General features: G+C 43.3%; 1 protein-coding gene and 1 non-coding gene across 4 annotated transcripts in view; both read right to left on the bottom strand.

Moving 5' to 3' along the window:
- LOC119379211 (eukaryotic translation initiation factor 2-alpha kinase 3) overlaps positions 1 to 17,881 on the bottom strand; it is a 423,415-nt gene that overhangs the window by 377,969 nt on the left and 27,565 nt on the right. For all 3 annotated transcript variants that reach the window (XR_007414840.1, XM_049411906.1, XM_037648433.2), the window contains 4 exons: positions 16,070 to 16,178; positions 15,823 to 15,941; positions 12,981 to 13,103; positions 5,689 to 5,832 (listed from right to left, as the gene is read on the bottom strand). Coding sequence is in view for 2 of the 3 variants with exons in the window: in XM_049411906.1 (XP_049267863.1) it covers positions 5,689 to 5,832; positions 12,981 to 13,103; positions 15,823 to 15,941; positions 16,070 to 16,178 (495 nt within the window). In the remaining variant the exon portion in view is untranslated. The remainder of the gene's footprint in view (positions 1 to 5,688; positions 5,833 to 12,980; positions 13,104 to 15,822; positions 15,942 to 16,069; positions 16,179 to 17,881) is intronic.
- Positions 2,485 to 2,558, bottom strand: Trnas-gga (transfer RNA serine (anticodon GGA)). Its single transcript has one exon. It is a non-coding gene; the product is annotated as a tRNA-Ser (tRNA).

Here is a 17,881-nt window from a genome sequence, read left to right on the forward strand (position 1 = left end):
TTGGCCGACAGCACTACGCTACCGGATGAATCCATAGAAGTTTTTCGCCAGCGTGGTTTGCGGCAAGGAAATAAGGCGCGTGTAGAGCATCTTAGTGGCAATATGTTTTATTATTTCTATTTTAGATCAGATGCTCTTCAGGCCACAACGAAAGAAAGAAACCGGGCAACTTCGAAAAGCAGACGATCTGCATTCGTAGTCAGGCGCGTGCCGAAAATCACGCATATTCTTCGACATAAATCACGCAAGTTCTTCAATATAATACAAGGCGAGTATTTCTTCTATCTCATTAGCATGCACCATAAAATAGCGTCGATAACTGCGATTCAGAACTATTGCTCGCAGAAAGAAAACGTACATTTCCGGAGCACGTTTGGGCACACGTGAACCGACGGAACAGCAGAGCAACGCCTGCCACTCGCTTCGAGCAGTGAGAACCAATACTTGGCAAGTACGCCAGTTTCTGTGCTGCTACTCTACGATGTAAGTGTTAACATTGTAAGCATTTGCTAATAATCGACAATGAGGCGCAGATGGTTCGTCCCCAACTTTCAATAAGTATACAAGTCCTGCGCAAAAAATGTTCGAACTTTGAACGCTCCATCTGACCATGAATGCGTGCAAGAATGGCCGAGAGGATGGAAGGGAGAATCGAGAACTGACAACAAGCGACTACGTCGACGAAAAGAACTTTCTCAGCAGAATGTTCAGCGGGTGTAATACTATACGCTAAGCTCGGCTGCTCAGTTATCCTCGACCAGCCGAAGTGGCTCCTTCAAAGTGGCACCTGGCATTTTTTAGGAGGTTTCACCTGACTTGTGCCGAACAAAGAAACCAAGAACCGGCCGGAAGATCCCTTAAATTACCGATAAAAGCAGTGCCAAACGAGCGAAGGTGGAGAGTGCTCGTTACGCGTCAGAAGTCCTCGGCAAACATAGTAACAACCTCCAAACTGATTCAAACTTGCAGGTAAGCTCCGTCGAGAATGAAGTGTGGCTCGCAGCTTTTTATATTACTTTCTTGTAGCTCGACATTGAAGAACCGTTATCTCGAAGTTCCCAAACAACACACTTGCCTGAAGAGCGTGAACATGTGAGAATAGCTTTTTCGTTTAGGTATGCAAGAAACTCCGTTACTCACGTTTTTTTTTCATTAGCGCATACTTCGCGCCTTTTTCACGCACATTATATGTTTTCTAAAGCATGCGAAGGTGAAAGAATTAAAGGAACCACTCTAACAATTGTGGACACCTTCGTGAAATTGTCGCGGTCGGTTGTTCTTTCTGCCACGGCGCTCCAGCAAGCTTAGATCAAAGACGCCGTAACATTTGCCGTCTCGTGTAGCGACGGGCATCGTGTTTCAGTAGTTACCTAATGCAAGGGCGGCGCTCAAGCACCGAGCAGCGGCGAGCAAGCAGACGACAAGAGCGGGCTCCACGCCTCCCGCGTCTGCCGCTCCGGCGCGGCAGTTCGGCCGCAGTTCTGTAGGTGGCGCTGTCACGACGTTCGTCGCCGCTCTCCGGCGTGACACTATCGCGGCGCGAAAAGCAGCCGAGTTTCCCCTCCTGTCTATTCTTTCTCCATGTGCTATACATAAGAAACCTGATGGCTAAAGCAGCAATATTCTCTCCTGACACATCCTAGGTTATCCCAAAAAGCGCACTAGTTCCCCCCTTGCCAATTTGTAAAATGACACAGGTAATTTTAACGTGACATCTGAGCTGAAATGGCACCAAACTGTGATTAATTTAGTGCTACTCGTACAGCATACTGGCTGATTGAACAAGCACCTCAGGATGTCAAGTGTGGAGGGTTCCAAGTCTGATGCTGAAAAAAATTGAGCAAACATAACGGTAATTTATTTCCTCTGTTCATCAATTCTGGAGCACAAAACAATTTTTCACTTGAAACATAAGTTCAAATAAACAGCTAAATATTTTGCCTGAGTTTGCTTAGCAGTGGAATGTAGAAGCAGATAGACACAGCTATCACTAGCACAAGAGCTTTACCTATGCAGGCTATGTAACGATCATTATTGTACATTGTTATCACATACTACGACGTCCCAACTCATTGCCTCCCCCCGAGTAGGCTAATTTAATTCATCAAGAAGCCAGTGAGAAGCGAGGTCTTGGTGAACAGGGAAAAAAAAGTTTACAAGCTCAGTGTGAAAAATTGGATGGTGAACTAACCATCATTATATTCACAAACTGTTGCCCTTGACATGCCGGCCTCTTTTATTTATTCACTATCCTTAGAGGGAAAAAAAAAAGGAAGCATGGCTATATATTGCAAATGCCCTACAAGCTTCTCTTCTTTTAAACAGTTGGAACTTCAGTACACCTACAAACTACGCAATGACAACAGCATTTGCACATATGAGTTTATGAAAGGGAAAATAGACAACCACCCATTTGTAGCACAAAGCCACAAGTAAATCCATACGGATTTCTCAGAAAAAAGCCTCTTAGTCGCCAAAAAATTCGTCCTGGTCCGGGGATCGAACCCGGGACCAACGCCTTTCCGGGGCGGTTGCTCTACCAATTGAGCTAACCAGGAAGCTAGCAATTGGCAGCGCAAGGGTGAATTCATCGACAACTCGAAGCAACCGGACACATATTGCAAATCAGTTTTGCGGAAACCTGCAAGGTGGCGGGTATCCGCAAAACTGATTTGCAATATGAGTTTATGGTTCAGCTCACCCTCTTCAGAGCTGTCCATAGATATCATAGGACTTATGCAACAGCACGAACAGCATTGTACAGGCTTGTACAACCTACCACAAAATAATATAAGCCAACCAGCCATCGCCAGTAAGAGCAGATTGGCCTTTAATTTCATGCAATACCGTATTTACTCGAATGTAATGCAAGTTTTTTTCCAGATTCTTGCTACCTAAAGTCGACCCTCGTGTTACGATCGAATACTGAAATAACTATTTTTTCTTCCTGGACGCAATGAAAAGTCACCCCTCGCGTTACAATCATGGTCACGTTACAATCGAGTAAATAAGGTAAGTGGTACAAACAACGTGCATGAACAAATGGTATTGTGCGACTGCTGCATGTTGCTGGCACCGTTATTTTGGAGGAGGCGTGGACAAACCTGTGGGAAATTAAAGACCTAATGCCACTGTGAGTTTATATGAACATCTACTCGACATTAGAATACACATGCTTTTTATCTACGTGCGACAGTCCAGAGAGGTGGGCTCTTGTGCCCTGATGAAAAGGTGGTTTATACAGGGTGTTTAAGCTAACCTGGGCTAAGCTTTAAAAAATCCACGTGTGTTACAAAACTGCAACCTACTTGGTATTGTTCACTATCCTTTCGAGCAACTAGAAGTTCTTTTTACCATGAGCTTAGAAAATTCATTAACAATAATTACACAACTGTTTGAAGTATTCTCTTGAACACAAAATCGTCAAGCTGAAAATTTTAGCTGCACAACATGAAGTTGTGCAGCCTATTGTAAATGTCTGTTTCTTTCTCTAATGATATCTACTGAAGTTTTAATTTTCTCAGACAGCAATAAAAGTGGGAGGATTTTAAAATATACAACACGACTAGGTACGTTCAGGGTTCTCCATTAGAAGGGGGGCCAAGTTTCACCACAGCCCCCCTCCCCACACCTCCAATTGGACGAGTGCAAAAGAAATGAGGCTTCACAATGGATGGATAAATGAAAATGAAGATGAAGTGCTGCTCACGACAGCCTGCCTTTGGTACCCGGCTTTTCGGGGCTAAAGAAGGGAGGTAAACAGTTCTTAGAATGAAGCGTATCAGGAGTCCTCGGCTGCCACCATCAGCAAAAACCTACGTGGCCATAGCCCAGCATATAAGGGTCGAATTTTTTTGCGAAATGCACTCCAAAAATGAGTATTTTTATTGCTGAATTAAATTCGTCAGACGATTCTATTTAAGAAAAAAATTGTCTAAAATTTTTTTGCATGACCGTAAAGTACAAAAAAAGTAATTTTTGTTGTTGCATACACATGGTTTATTCGTGGGTAACATCAAGCAAAATCCTAAAAAAAAACCACTTATACGATTTTTTGTAAATAAAAATTACGTGTTGTAATAAACATAGCTCCCAGACATACAAAAATACACTTGGGGAATAGTCCACATCGGAAGAATCGCCACTTGACCCACTAGCAGCAGAGCAACCAGTGCGCACTTCCATAGCGTGAGCGAACTGCGTGAGTGAGCGCACAGAAGAAAACTGTACGGTTGTGCGGCCGTCCGGAAAGCAAAACGAGTGAAAAAGCTATAATAATCCTTCGCCTTGTCACCAACTAGATGGAGTTAGTTTTTCCCGAGTTCCCAAAACAGGAAACGCAACCACGGCAGCATCATTTGTGTAATTTAGCGCCGCATGGAAACAGATGTAATTGCGCCCCGGGGAGCAATAAACGAGAGAGTAACAAGTGGTCACCTTTTGAGAGATTAGAAACCAGACAGCCATCAGCTTTGCGGGCGCGAGAAGCGATAACCATCGGAAGGACGAAACCGAAACCAGCCGCACTGCGAGCGCATGCAAGCGAATGTTGGCGTGCCGCTTTGGAAAGAAAAAAACAAAAACGGACAGACATCGGCGCATGAAAAAAAACGTACTATTCCCAAAGTGTGGCAGCACATGCCAAGCAAGAGAAATGATTGAAAAAGACGTGCAAAACCAGCCGAACCGTGCACGTGCGCTTGCACGAGCAAGTGAAAGCCGGCGCGCCACTTCGGGAAAAAAGATCAGAAAAGGCACGCGTTTTGAACATACAGGCAATGTCGTACATGTACGGCGAAAACCCTCAAAGGGTTTAACAATTATGGGACAGGTCAGGCTAAGTAAAGATATGGGGCGGGCTTGGGGCCGCCCTTAGGTGATTAGGGGCTGGGGGGGGGGGGTGCTGGCCCCCATGTGCACACACCTATGCTAGGCACTTGCACACAGTTGATGTTAGCACACTCAAACATGCTGTCAATGAACAACATCTGCTCCACATCTGGGTTGAAGATTTCGCATTTAAAGGAATACATTGAAATATGGCTAATTAATTATTGTTAATTAATTAGCTAAACACATACGATAGTAAGGAATACCCTCAAGTTGCTCAAGAGGACAGAGAACAATACAAAGCTGGTTAGACTTCAATAATGCACACGACTTTTTAAGGCTTGGCATGAGTTAGCCAAAACACCCTGCATATATATGTACTGCATATGCTGTTTTTATGAAGGAAACAGACAAGGGACAAATGAAATACTGCCTGCAGAAGCTGCATGCTGACGATATCCTGCCTCGTTAAGCTGAAGCTGGTGACAGGAGATTGGGATGACTGCAGAAATCACCCCCATTATACAATGCTTCCCATGAGGCCTAAAAGTATCCCTATAAATAAATAAATAAATAAATAAATAAATAAATAAATAAATAAATAAATAAATAAATAAATAATCTTTGTGTCAAGTAATCAAAAGGAATGATTCATGTATGTAAATTTCATAACAAAAATTTAGACTTGCACTTGAAATCTCATATCTGAATAACCTTAGCAAAAATTTCTTGCAAACTTCTGCATATGCCCTAGCAAGCCCCACCTGTCTGAATGCAAGAGACTAAAGACAAAGAGAAATTGCTCCACATATGTGGGTAGTCAGCCAAGAAGACATAGATGTTGCAACTCATACCAACCTTCCTTGCCACACATCATCCTGGTGTTCTTGCCACCCTGGAGGCGGGCTTTCCAGCCAAGCATTATAGTATCGCACAATGCCCGAGTGGTCCAACTTGGCGAGTGCTTTTGCCTCCCTCATCACCTTGTCACGAGCTTCAGGGCTGCAACAACAGCATGCATAAATTTACTGCCACAAAACACAAATATGACAATAGCAGTAACATGCCTGTGCCAGATGAGCAATGTCAATAGCATTACGTGCATTAAGCTACAGCATCCTAAATGGCATTTATTTTTGTAGGATGCAGCAGATGCCATGATAACGAGGTCCAGAAGTTACTCAGCATGATGTCATACACAAAGGTCAGCAAGCAGCCTCGTACACATAACTGAAGCCTCACCACTGAAATAATGGATCTTGTACTTGAAAAAGGAACAATCTGGGGCTCATGGCTAAGAGCAAAAATGAGTGATTAGCATAGGCATGTGAAAGAGAAGGGTGGGGGGGGGGGGGTCACCCCCCCCCCCCCCCAATCATCGAAATGGGGGCACCAAGTCTGCCCCACACTTTTACTAAGTTGGACCTATCCTATCATTGTTTAAAGTGCAGGGTTATTGGCCCTGAAGGTTTTTGACGATAGTGACAACCGAGGGCCCCTGATGTTGCATTCCAAGAACTGTTTACTTCCCAGCCAGGCACCAAAGACGGGTCAGTGTGAGAAGCACGTCATCGCTCCATTTTCACTTTCACATCCATTGCGAAAGCTTGTTTTCTTTGGACTCCACCAATGACGGGGGGAGGGGGGGGGGGGGAGGGGCCCTGCGTTGAGATTTTGCCCCCCCCCCCTAATAAAGAACCCTGCGCACGCCTATGAGATTAGAACATCTGAAAATTCTTATTGGTTTCAGTGCATACGTCTTTATGTTATACAGAAGGAAAAATAATAATAAATTGAAAAGATATCAAATGAGGATGCAGGGCAATATTTTTGGCAGGTTGACTAATCTGGGTGCTTATTAGCAGTTCTGGTGGCAACTGGTTCTATTCTGTTACTACCAAAAAAAATAAGCAAGTGCTTAAGAAACGTTAGTTCAAATGTGAACGCCATGCTGTCACTTGGCAACTGGTGAATCAGAAAAAAAAAAAATATATCAACTTAGAACTTTGCATTGCATCATTTATAATAGATCAATCCTGTTATGAATACACAGTCGAGTTGGAGAAGCCAGGCGCTCCTGGCACTTCTCTAACTCAACTAGAGGTGCTGCTAGTCCCTCAGCTAACCTTCATGCTGCCTGTAGCCTCCGCGATTAGCTCCGGCAACACGCCTAATCACGGAGGCCACGTGCTGCGGCTCATGAGCATCGAATCAAACGGCAAGCGAAGGCGGCGCCACAGTTCTGTTCACCACAAAAGAAGATGTATCAGCAAATTTTAAGTTAGAAAAGATTATAATAAAGAGTAGTGTGCTGTATGTTAACACTGATATAGAGACCATTAACCGCACACAAAAGTAAAAGGTTACATGAACAGAATCATATGCATCTTCGCTTTCCTGCTGCGTGAGGTGCCAATAGAAAATAGGACTTTAGTGAAGAAATATAAATATAAATCTGCGTGTAATGAGAAAAACGGGGCTCGTTTTAGCCAATACGATATACAATCTTTTCATTAGTGGGGTTATCTAAATTTGAATTCTGAGCGGTTGTCTGTCTCGTTTAAGCGTACAATGCATTACCAGTTCTGCTGTGGCGATGGCTGCTCCCAATTTTAAGCTGTTTACATATATACGTTAAGATAAAGGGACATGGCAGTGGATGAAAAAAACAATCACAACCGTTATTTTCATCCGCTTTCATTTATTTTAATATCAGCCTATACATAAATACCCGAGAAAGTGAGCAGGAATGCCGCATTTGCCGTGGCACAAGTGGTAGTGCGCCAGTGGAAATTGTGGGTTTGGCTTTCACCAGAGGCAAGACATTTATATTGAATATACACACTGTTATGATCGGACTTCACGGCTTCGCGCCGCTGGGCCGTTAAAATGGTATGGCGGCATCTGCCCTGCTTTCTTCGCCCTTAACGTTCCCCGAAACGCACCAGATGAGGCGACGACCCTGCCGTAGTGTCCTGGACCCTTCAAAGCTGTCAAGTTCCCTCTTCAATCGCCTTGGACACGCTTGGCTGACTTTGACGCTTTTATGGCCTGAAGATGAGCGATTTACAGTCCAGGCTACTCGGAGGAGGCAGTCGCTTGTGCATTGCTATGTTCAGGCTTCTGCGAGATGCACCGAACAATTAGCTGTGTGCTGCAGTAATCCGTTCACTGTGTGTATGGTCCTTTGTGGCATGGTGACCGGACTAGGAGCTGGCCATCCGCTGCGCTGACGCTATCGAAGCAAGGAATGACTGCACCTGACAGCACACCTGACAGCACACCTGACAACGTAGCCCGTTTCCGGGAATGTGTACCGCCGAGATCCCTTCTTGGTGTGTATAGTGTCTTTTGCGTCTCGTTCGCCTCCCGGGACTGCCCGTCGTCCAGGTGCACCGCTTCTCTCTTTCCCGGAGTGCGAAGGAGGCGGTGCTTACTTAGTGATTGGAGATGAAGACAACATCTTTGATTGGACTGTCTTGGACTTGATTGTTTCCTCCAGCAGGGAATCCTGGGAAGGCCCAGGCGTTATAATGCGAGCGTCGAGACGCTTCATGCAGGCTATGCTACGACGAGGCTTCGACAGGCCACGTCGAGGCTACGTCGACGCGACGCAGCGTCGCTAGACGACGCTACGACACGCAACCAAAACGACATGTAAAACAAACGTTACTGTTATCAACTCCGGCTCCTGAACTCGACTTCTCCCTGAGGCTTGGCTGCTCCCCGGTCCTATGGGCAGACCCCCGATCACATCAACACTCACATTTTTTTTGCGGAATACTATTGTTACTGCTCCATGTTGTCAATGTTACCAGCACCTGCACACCTAATCAAGTCTGGAGATAAAAACAAAAGGCTGTTAAAAAGTATTTTACGTACTTTCTTGTGTAAGCACTGGCTTCATACGACTGTGTGCCTATATGACTTAATCATATTGTGGTTTTGGGACGTTAAACCCCAGATATTATTATTATTATTATTATTATTATTATTATTATTATTATTATTATTATTATGACTGTGTGCTAGGATACTTTCAGTGATGATCCTTCCATTGCACTGCCAAAGGAGGCTAAAAAATGTCATTATTTTATTGCGATAGCAATTATATGGACAGTCTCTGCTGGTTTTTGTCCGTCCCCGTCACCGTCATTCACCGTATATGTATAAGTATGTATATATATATATAAAAGTCCCAAAGAAAAATAACTCAGAAAAATGCTTCCGAAGCACGGAATCGAACCAGGGACCTCTCGCTCCGCAGCCCGTGGCGCTAGCCACTACGCCACGAAACACCGATCCTCTATGAAGCTAACGGCGAGCGTTATATACACACCCTTTACTGTTGGCCAGACTCAGAGACGGCAGGCGCTTATAAGCGTTTCTTCATTGCCAGCGAGATGGCGCAAGGAGCGCATTCGCTCGCTGCAGCGGCCGCGTTTGCGAAAGGAGCGTGCTGTTCAAACAGAAGTAACAACTGCGACATTTAGTTCGCGCTCATCCTGTGTGTACCTGTTCGTTCATTTCGTGCGTCCTGCTTTATGTTTCAGCAGTGCGCTTCAAGTATCGAGCTGTGACGAATGATAGTTTGCGCTCGTTTTGTGTGCGTTCTTTTCGTGTGTCCTTTGGACTCGAGCGAAGCGCTGGCAATTTCGAGCTGCTTTCCGTTCTTCGCGTTAGATTCCAATTTGTTGCTATCGTATTCATTGCTTCGCCGTTGCGGCGAAACTGTGACTTTTTAATATCAATAATAAACACTGTGGTTTTATGAACCAAAACTATGGTCTGGTTGTGAGGTATGCCGTAATGCAAGGACTCAAGATCAATCCTGACCAAGTAGTGGCTTGAAATGTTTTTATTTTTATTTTTTGACTAAACTGAATGACAACTGTCATCCAGACAGAGTTTTTCATGCTGATTTCAAAAATAATAGTACTTTTTAAGTTTGCTGAAAGATCCCAGAGATAAATAAAATTAATCAGCCATTGTTTAGAGGAACAATGGCAAGGACTATTATAGCCAGAATATTAATACAGTTGAACCCCTCAAATAACGAAAGCCCTCAAGAACAAAATCCTTGCAGCAACGAAGAAATCTGGCATCCCCGGCGAACACCCAGAGAGTTCAATGCACTTGCGCCCTCTCGACAAGGAAGAGATTTTGAAGAGCACTCCCGCAATTATGAAAGCTTCAGGTAGTGATCCACAACATTTTTTTCAACTGATCAGCTAGTTGGGAACCCAGAAGTTCGAAAATTGCACCACCGCTCATTCGACAAGTCGGGCACACACGTTTTCGCCAACAAGCATCGGTGCAACCATTGCTGTTTACGTTTGGTTTGATGATGATAGCAACGCCTCGGCAGCCTTGTCAGAGACGGAAGCGGGTGTTTCTTCTGCAAGCACTGATGATCTGCAGCCACTACCTGAAGAATGGAACGCGCTTCACCGTGTCGATGGAGCGATACCAGACGCTGACATTTTGTGTGCTGACGCCGACCTGATCGTGCAATAAGAGTTCAGCGACGCTATCGTCGAAAGTGCACGAAGAACATGAGTGACACCCAGAGTGAGGAAAACAACAAAACACAAGAAAGGAAAGCAAGTTCGCGCGATGTTCTTGATGCTTTTGGCATCATTTGCACTTTCCTCAACGCCCACGACGACGACGAAGTATGCAAAACTTATTAAGCTGTGAGGCTAGAGCCGAATTCTTCCTGCTTTAATAAACTGAATAAGAGGCTGGGTCCGAGCTAGCATGCTCCTCGGAAAATTTTTTCTTTAAGTATTTGTCACAGCTCAATGAAACTCTCACCATTTATAGAGTTTGAGCTCCTCTTTTAAAATCTGCTTTTATTTTTTTTATAGCTCATTTGGTTATTCTTTTGCAGACCATGCATTTATGAAAACAGTGCATTTTTGTGCAAGCTTAGGCAACAATAGTGAGCACCAAAAACACTAAAAAAATACCTCATATTGCTCCTAATGAATTGAGGAATTCAATAAAGCAAGAAAACATAGGGTAACATATGTGTGTTAGCCTAGGAAAAAATTCTAATGCTGAGTTTCAGTTTTACCATTCTCAAGGAAGAAACTTGTGAAGTCATCTTGCTGAATATGCTTGTGGAAAACTGTGAAAGTAGTTTCTTTGAATTCAGGACATGTTTAACTATAAGCATGCCAAATTTCATTAAGATCCGACTACATAAAGTGCACTAATTTTAGTGCACAAATTCTAAAAATGCAGCAAGACTAAGAACTGAGAAAAACTTGCTTGAAAGCTAGACTACGGTGGACGCTACGCTAGACTACTGGTGGGAAAACGATTTTTTTTTTCTGTATTTTCAGCAAGAAAGCCGCGTTGTCAAAGTGGGCTCTGGGAGAAGAGGGTTAGGCCTACATGCCCGCAAAAATTCAAGAGCCGGCAACGCCGCAGAGCGAAATGCCGCGTGCATGAAATTTGGGTAAATTCGTGCTTTCACGAGCCACCACGAGGGCTTTTATTGCATTTTTTGATAACTTCTAGTTGATTCTTAGCTTTGATTCTTTAATATATTAAAGAGGAGGCTTGGGGGAATACAAAACACAACAAAACAAAAATTGAACTTTTTCTTAAAAAATCGCAATTTTTCGACCCGCATCTCCCCTAAGCGCACAAAGACGGGAACAAGAAGACGACACACAGAGCGCTACTTCCAACTGATGTTTATTGCAACACAAAAACGCCATATATGTAGTCTCTTCACTCAGAAATGGCTACTGCGCATGTTTGAGAGCTGAGCTATCAGCTTCTCTCTTATTCCTACACTCTCCTCTCTCCCTTTTTTTCTTTTTTTCCGCTAACGATAACAGGCTTTGTTAGCCTGTTATCGAACATCAGTTGGAAGTAGCGCTCTGTGTGTCGTCTTCTTGTTCCCGTCTTTGTGCGCTTAACGGTTTCATAATTCCTGCTTTAAATATTTCATTATCAATAACTGCTACTTTAAATCAATATAGTAATGAACTATGGCTTCTACGAATGATAACCCAAAGAAAAGAGTGGATAAATTCAACCACTACTCGACCACTCCCCTACATTGGGTATGAGCCATGTTCAGAGGAAAACAACAAGAACGACGAGCCATCAAGCTCCTTCAAAGCAACAGAAAACAGGGTAAGATCAGCGACTTCTTTGAATAAATTTTTGTTGTGTGAAGTAATTGGTGTGCGTATTGTTCTATTTTGCAACAACGAAATTCTCATGAGAACGAACAAAAATCGCTTCCCCGGCGATTTTGTTATTGAGGGGTTCAACTGTATTGACATATGGTTGGATACTACAAAGTGTAAAGAACACAAATGTAGGAACACGTTTCTCTATATATTGGAAGTACTACCAAATTTACAGCAATTTCAAGTCCAATCTCCTGATGTAGCTATTATGTGGTCCAATTAGTACCAAGATAAAAATTTTAAAAAGGCAAAATAAAAATCTGCTGCTACATTTTCGTAGTACACACATGTGGCTACATTCCAGCATAAGAATTATGTTTCTATGTGCCTTGAAGACAGATATCGCTTCTGCAAGTTAAAAAAATGCCTAAAATTAGGTTCTGAGAAAAATCAAGCTTATTTTAATATAGAGCCCCACAAAATATTAGAATATTCACAAATGCTATTGCATTAACAGTAGCCTCCAGGAACATAGTCTGTTGGGCTTGAGTCACTCCGGCGATAAATGTGACGTCATGGAAAAAGCACTTTATTTACTGAAACCGTGGCTCGTATTTACACTGCTGCTGAAAATCGATATTATGGCAAATATATTCATTTAACCTGCACAAAATTTGGCGACGTGGCAGAATAATGTTTGAAAATTCTGAAAATACCATTTTCAAAATATCGTTTTCAAAACGCATGTCCCCCTTAATGTGCACCTAAATCTCAGAACACTAACAGTTTTGCATTTTACCTCACCAAAATGCATCTGCCAGATTCAGGTTTAAAGCCACAACCTAAACTCAGCAAAACATAGTCGTAGCCACTTGGCTACTGTGTGGTGGGTTGTTTTTAGCAGTAGGCAAACACTTCATAGCATTTTGTGTGCTGACGTGGTACTGGCACAAAAGCGGAGAAAGAGGAATAAAGCTATCATACAGCACTACATACTTGTTTGGGAGGCAGATGCGTTTCACAGCATATGTGCAGTCATCCAGTTTGTTGCGTGACTCAAGAACAAGTCCGAAACCTCCTTTGCCAAGACAGCGAATGGGCTCAAAGTCTGCAAGGTACCTGCATGTCATAAAACCAAGTTGAAGAGGAAACTGCGAGTAAACAGGTATGCAATAGTGGGCTTCATTACCCCAGGGGCACTGAATTTTCCAGCAGGAACTAGCATACTTCAGCAACGTAAGCGGCAGCCTTCCTATTCCTGCAACACGCTGTAATTACTCGGACATCCCGCTGGTGTTTCGGTGAAAATGTTTCGCGTGTGGGATACCTTGCAGGGCCCCTCACCAGGTCACACAGCAAATTTTAGTTATGCACTGGAAGTTGTTACGTACCCAAAAGAGAGCATTCTATCACAAGAATTTTTCAAATTGGTTTATTACAAGCAGACATGTCAGGAGGCGAGCTTCACATTCTTGCCACTTGCCCGGTCTAGCTTTCACAAGCCACACTCCTCCCCTGCACTCTCCCATATCGGAGTCAGAGGATCACATGACACACACGTATAAGCATGTGCGTGTGTGCTGCTCGATGCGGCAGGTGAGGAAGACATTGGGGCTTCCAATTTAGCGCAACGCAGCACCGATACCTACACAGATGCACTGGGTATTGTACGTCATTCCCCCCATCTTGGAGCGCAGCACCCGCAAGAAGGGCAAACGACGTTCTGTTTGAAATTTAGCTCTTTACGTAGCACGTAGTGATGCAACTTTCGGCAGACACGACTGTGAGCACGTAACGCAAGCATTGCGCTTGTCAGCTCAAACAGGTCAGACCTGATGAGGGGCCCTTGAAGGGCAGTACAGTTGAACCCATTCATAACGAACTCAAAAGTGCCGTGAGAAGTGGTCGTTAATCAGTAGTTTGTTGTATGTGGAGTCACCATTAAAAAACGTGCACTTAGCAACCAAGCCGTTTTTTTTCTTGCTCATTTTTATTAAAAAGTGTCAACAACCTCTCGGGTTACCAGTTAAGCCTTTTCGCATCGTGAAGCGACGCCCGCTGCGTGCTAACGAGTGAATTAATTCGCCTTTGCAATTAAATGACACCGTTTCACTGAGGCGTGGTACCACCACGTGGAGCACACCATCCCTGGATAGTTGCGCCTCGGATAATTGCCTATTTGGCTCAGGGGGTCCACGGTGGTCTAGTGGTTATGGTGCTCGACTGCTGACCCAAAGGTCGCAGGATCGAATCCCGGCCGTGGCAGCCACATTTTCAATGCAGGCGAAAATGCTTGAGGCCCGTGTATTTAGATGTAGGTGCACATTAAAGAACCCCAGGTGGTCGAAATTTCCGGAGCCCTCCACTACGGCGTCCCTCACAATCATATCGTGCTTTTGGGATGTTAAACCGCATAAATTATTATTATTATTACTCAGCTCATGCCGTCACTGTTAGTGCATTCTTGCGCCTGCTTTTCAATGGGCAGCATAGGAAAATTGTAAGTGCATTGAAATATGGTCGTTATATCCGATAGATAGTTATATCTGGGATCGTTATAAGTTGGTTCAACTGTATTCGTGGACCTTGCTAAATGTTCTTGCATACCCAATTTCGAGAAATATTGCCTTAACTCACAGCAATGCCAAATTACTAGCAGCTGCACTTTACAATTTACATCTGTATTTTGGAGGCAACAAGGAAATGTCTAGATAGCTTAAAGAACTTGTACTAATGTTTACTGGGCTGAACCAGTCTGCGAACTGGTTCAACACAGTAAACTTTATCTCTGACTCGTTGCACAGTGCAATTGAATAAAATTTGCAAATCTGCAATACTCTGGGCAGAAGTGTTCAAGTAACTGTACTCACAAGCTAACCAGGACTTATTTTTTGTATTATTCTACTTAATTTCATTTTCATTTGAAATTGTGTCGCACTGACACATGGTACACCCACAAGTTCTACCAGGAAGAGGAAGAAATTGCCCCACGTGCAGATTGGAAACAGCGATCAATGTTTTTACATAAATATCAGTGACATTTTATGAAAATATAGTACAGCAGGCATACTTATAAACACAGCCATCTTGTCAGCACTGTGTTGCATGGCAAGCATGTGCTGCCTTTCAGCGAGTCCACCCCCGAGCTCTTTCTTCCCCACATTTCTTTCTAGTGCTAATCATACTAACAATGGGTGAAACAGTACAAATTTATGCGGATGTTTAGACGCTCTTAGGCTTGCATTGAGTTCGTTATATGAATCCTTGTTCTGTGATTTCTTGTTCGTTCGCTTGGTGGACCCTTCATTTGGTTAGCCAAGAGTGTGCCAGGCACACACTGTATCATTCTTGCAGTGAGCCTTCCTCTGCTCACAAGCTGCAGCTACCACACTGTGCCACGTCCTGGTTTATTAAAGCAGTGTTTGTTGATGATATGCTGGTGCTCAGTTCCCTGTGCCATGTCGGAGAGTCGACGAACCCAGCCGTAGTGCCCTTTGTGTATTGCTGTACGGAGGAGCGTCACGTCCTTTCCTGACAGTTCTCGTAGAATAAGCCTCGCACAACCCCATCTCCACAAATGAGAAAGAATAACGGTGGGAATTCATGACAGCAAGAAAGGACCACAGCATCTACAAAACTTACGACAGGAAAATATTCATTAATAAAATGCTTTCGTGTCTTTTAAACTTTAAAAATGATTAAAACATAAAAGAAATCAAGAAAATAGCAAAGCAGAAAATTATGTTTCAGCATATGAATTTCAGCAAGTGCTCAAACTATAAAGGCTACTGCGAAGCTTTGTGCCACAATGCATTCCAAACAAAATCGCTGGATTCACCTGGAAGTGTATTTAGGCAAGTCTCCCACAGCAGAGCCAACATCCACAGAAGGTTGCCCAACTGGTTGCTCAGGTACAGGTATAACTGCAGACTCTGATCCTGAGTTACTTTTTGTTTCCTAAGTAAAATGAGAGCAAATACAAAGCAGTCTCAGCCTGTGTGTGGAACACATTTTCTTTTCTTTTCTTTTTTTCACCAGTATTCGCAAAAATTAATTGGTGCAGTTACAAAAAGAAGTTATTCTACCTTGGAAGACAGTTCTTGAAGGTGCTTGAGCTTGAAACGTCGCAGCACGTGCTTCGTTATGAAAATGTTGATCATGAAAGTAGCCAGAACAATCAACGATATTTCCTTCCTGCCCCACCCAAAAAAAACAAAAAAGAACATACTGGTTAAGTATTGATTACATATTGAAAATCAGTTCTGCGGAATCCCACAAGGTGGTGGAAGGGTTAAGAAAGGGAAAATAGACAACCACACATTTGTAGCATGAAGCCACAAGGAAATCCATACGGATAGTATTGATTACAGCACATATCATTGAATCAACAACTTCTGTTCAAGAAAATAGTAGAAATGTAGAGGTCACTGCTGTTTATTAGAAGTTCCCTCGAAATGAGACATGCGCAGGTACTTTTTCTATACATGAAGTGCACATATTGAGCATTAAAGAAGTGTTTGCATGCTCTTCGCATCTCAATTCGACATAGTGCAATGCAATACAACATACCTCAGTAATATCATGCAGACCATCATGTACTTCAGGTTCTTCTTTTAAAAATGCACCAGAAGTTAAGAAAACATTTGTTTTTTTTTCTACCATGCTTCTATTCTTTATATTTGAAGTCAACCTGGTGCTGATAAATATTCGGGTTGAAGAAATGTGATGCATACTTAATTCTGCATACCTAAGCTGCAGAGCTTTATGAGCACAATTAAAAAAAAAATTATATCGCAGGTGCAACGCAAGCGAGTAACTGTACGCAAATGTGAACATTTGCATTTAAAGGGGTCCTGAACCACACCTCGTGCTTGGAGAAAAAAACGCATACAGCAGAAAGCAGATGCTGCTGTGAACAGTTCAGCCAAATCTTGCAGTTGTGCATGGCAAGGAGAGTACACAAGTGAAGTGCGAAGTTGCCACTTTCTCAAGTGTCCTCTCTTCATTTAGAGGTCTGTACTCACACTCTTTGAAGGGATGTCATACACCAGATATTTCGTCACACAACAGACTGCTGCTACTGGTCTATAGCTGACATAAACCAAGAGAGACACTTAGATAAGATTGCGCTTTTTGCCACAGGGTGCCATCATGTATAGTTGCAACACTAGCACGCTCCACAGCCACACCTGGAGAGAGCGATCGTGTTTCGTGACGTGCACTGAAGGTCACGACGCATGCATGACGTAGCTTCTCTCCCTCGTGTCACCCCTCCCTGAGTGGATTCCATTGAACTCGTTGGGACGAAAGAAGAGAAAAAGCACTTAAAGCATGTGACAAATTTCTGTAATTCCGCTCATACTTGATGGATTCGAAAAATTTTTTCGCCAATCGATTCATGAGGCAATAAATAAACTTCGATACAGAGTTCAATCGATGGTTACTTGGGAAGTGGTTCAGGACTCCTTCAAGGCCATGTCTCCCAGAACACCAGAAGTGTTCTCGACTGGCATGGCAGCTTCAGCCCTTATTCAATTTTTATGTGATGATGCCTTTAGGGTTACTTTTATGGCACTCTTAGAGTTCAAAACTTAAAAAAATAACTTGTTTTCCTGTATAAAAGTGATAAAAGGCTTGTGAAAGCAAAAAGAAAGGTTAACAGCAAAGTTTCTAAAGAGCCATTCACTTTACAACAGGAATGATGCACTCGAAAGGTATACATTTGCTGGTACATAGTGAGGACGTTTAGGTAGGATTTGTTTCATTGTATAATTGGGCTGAAACTGAGCCTATCCACAACATATCTGTAGTGGTAAGGTGTATAAGGTGAGTCGCTATATGCCTGCTGTCTCCAGGAGCACGACCATTACTCAAACCATTACAACAGCATGCAATTT

Source organism: Rhipicephalus sanguineus, chromosome 1 (genome assembly GCF_013339695.2).
Source record: "Rhipicephalus sanguineus isolate Rsan-2018 chromosome 1, BIME_Rsan_1.4, whole genome shotgun sequence".
Lineage (NCBI taxonomy): Eukaryota > Metazoa > Arthropoda > Arachnida > Ixodida > Ixodidae > Rhipicephalus > Rhipicephalus sanguineus.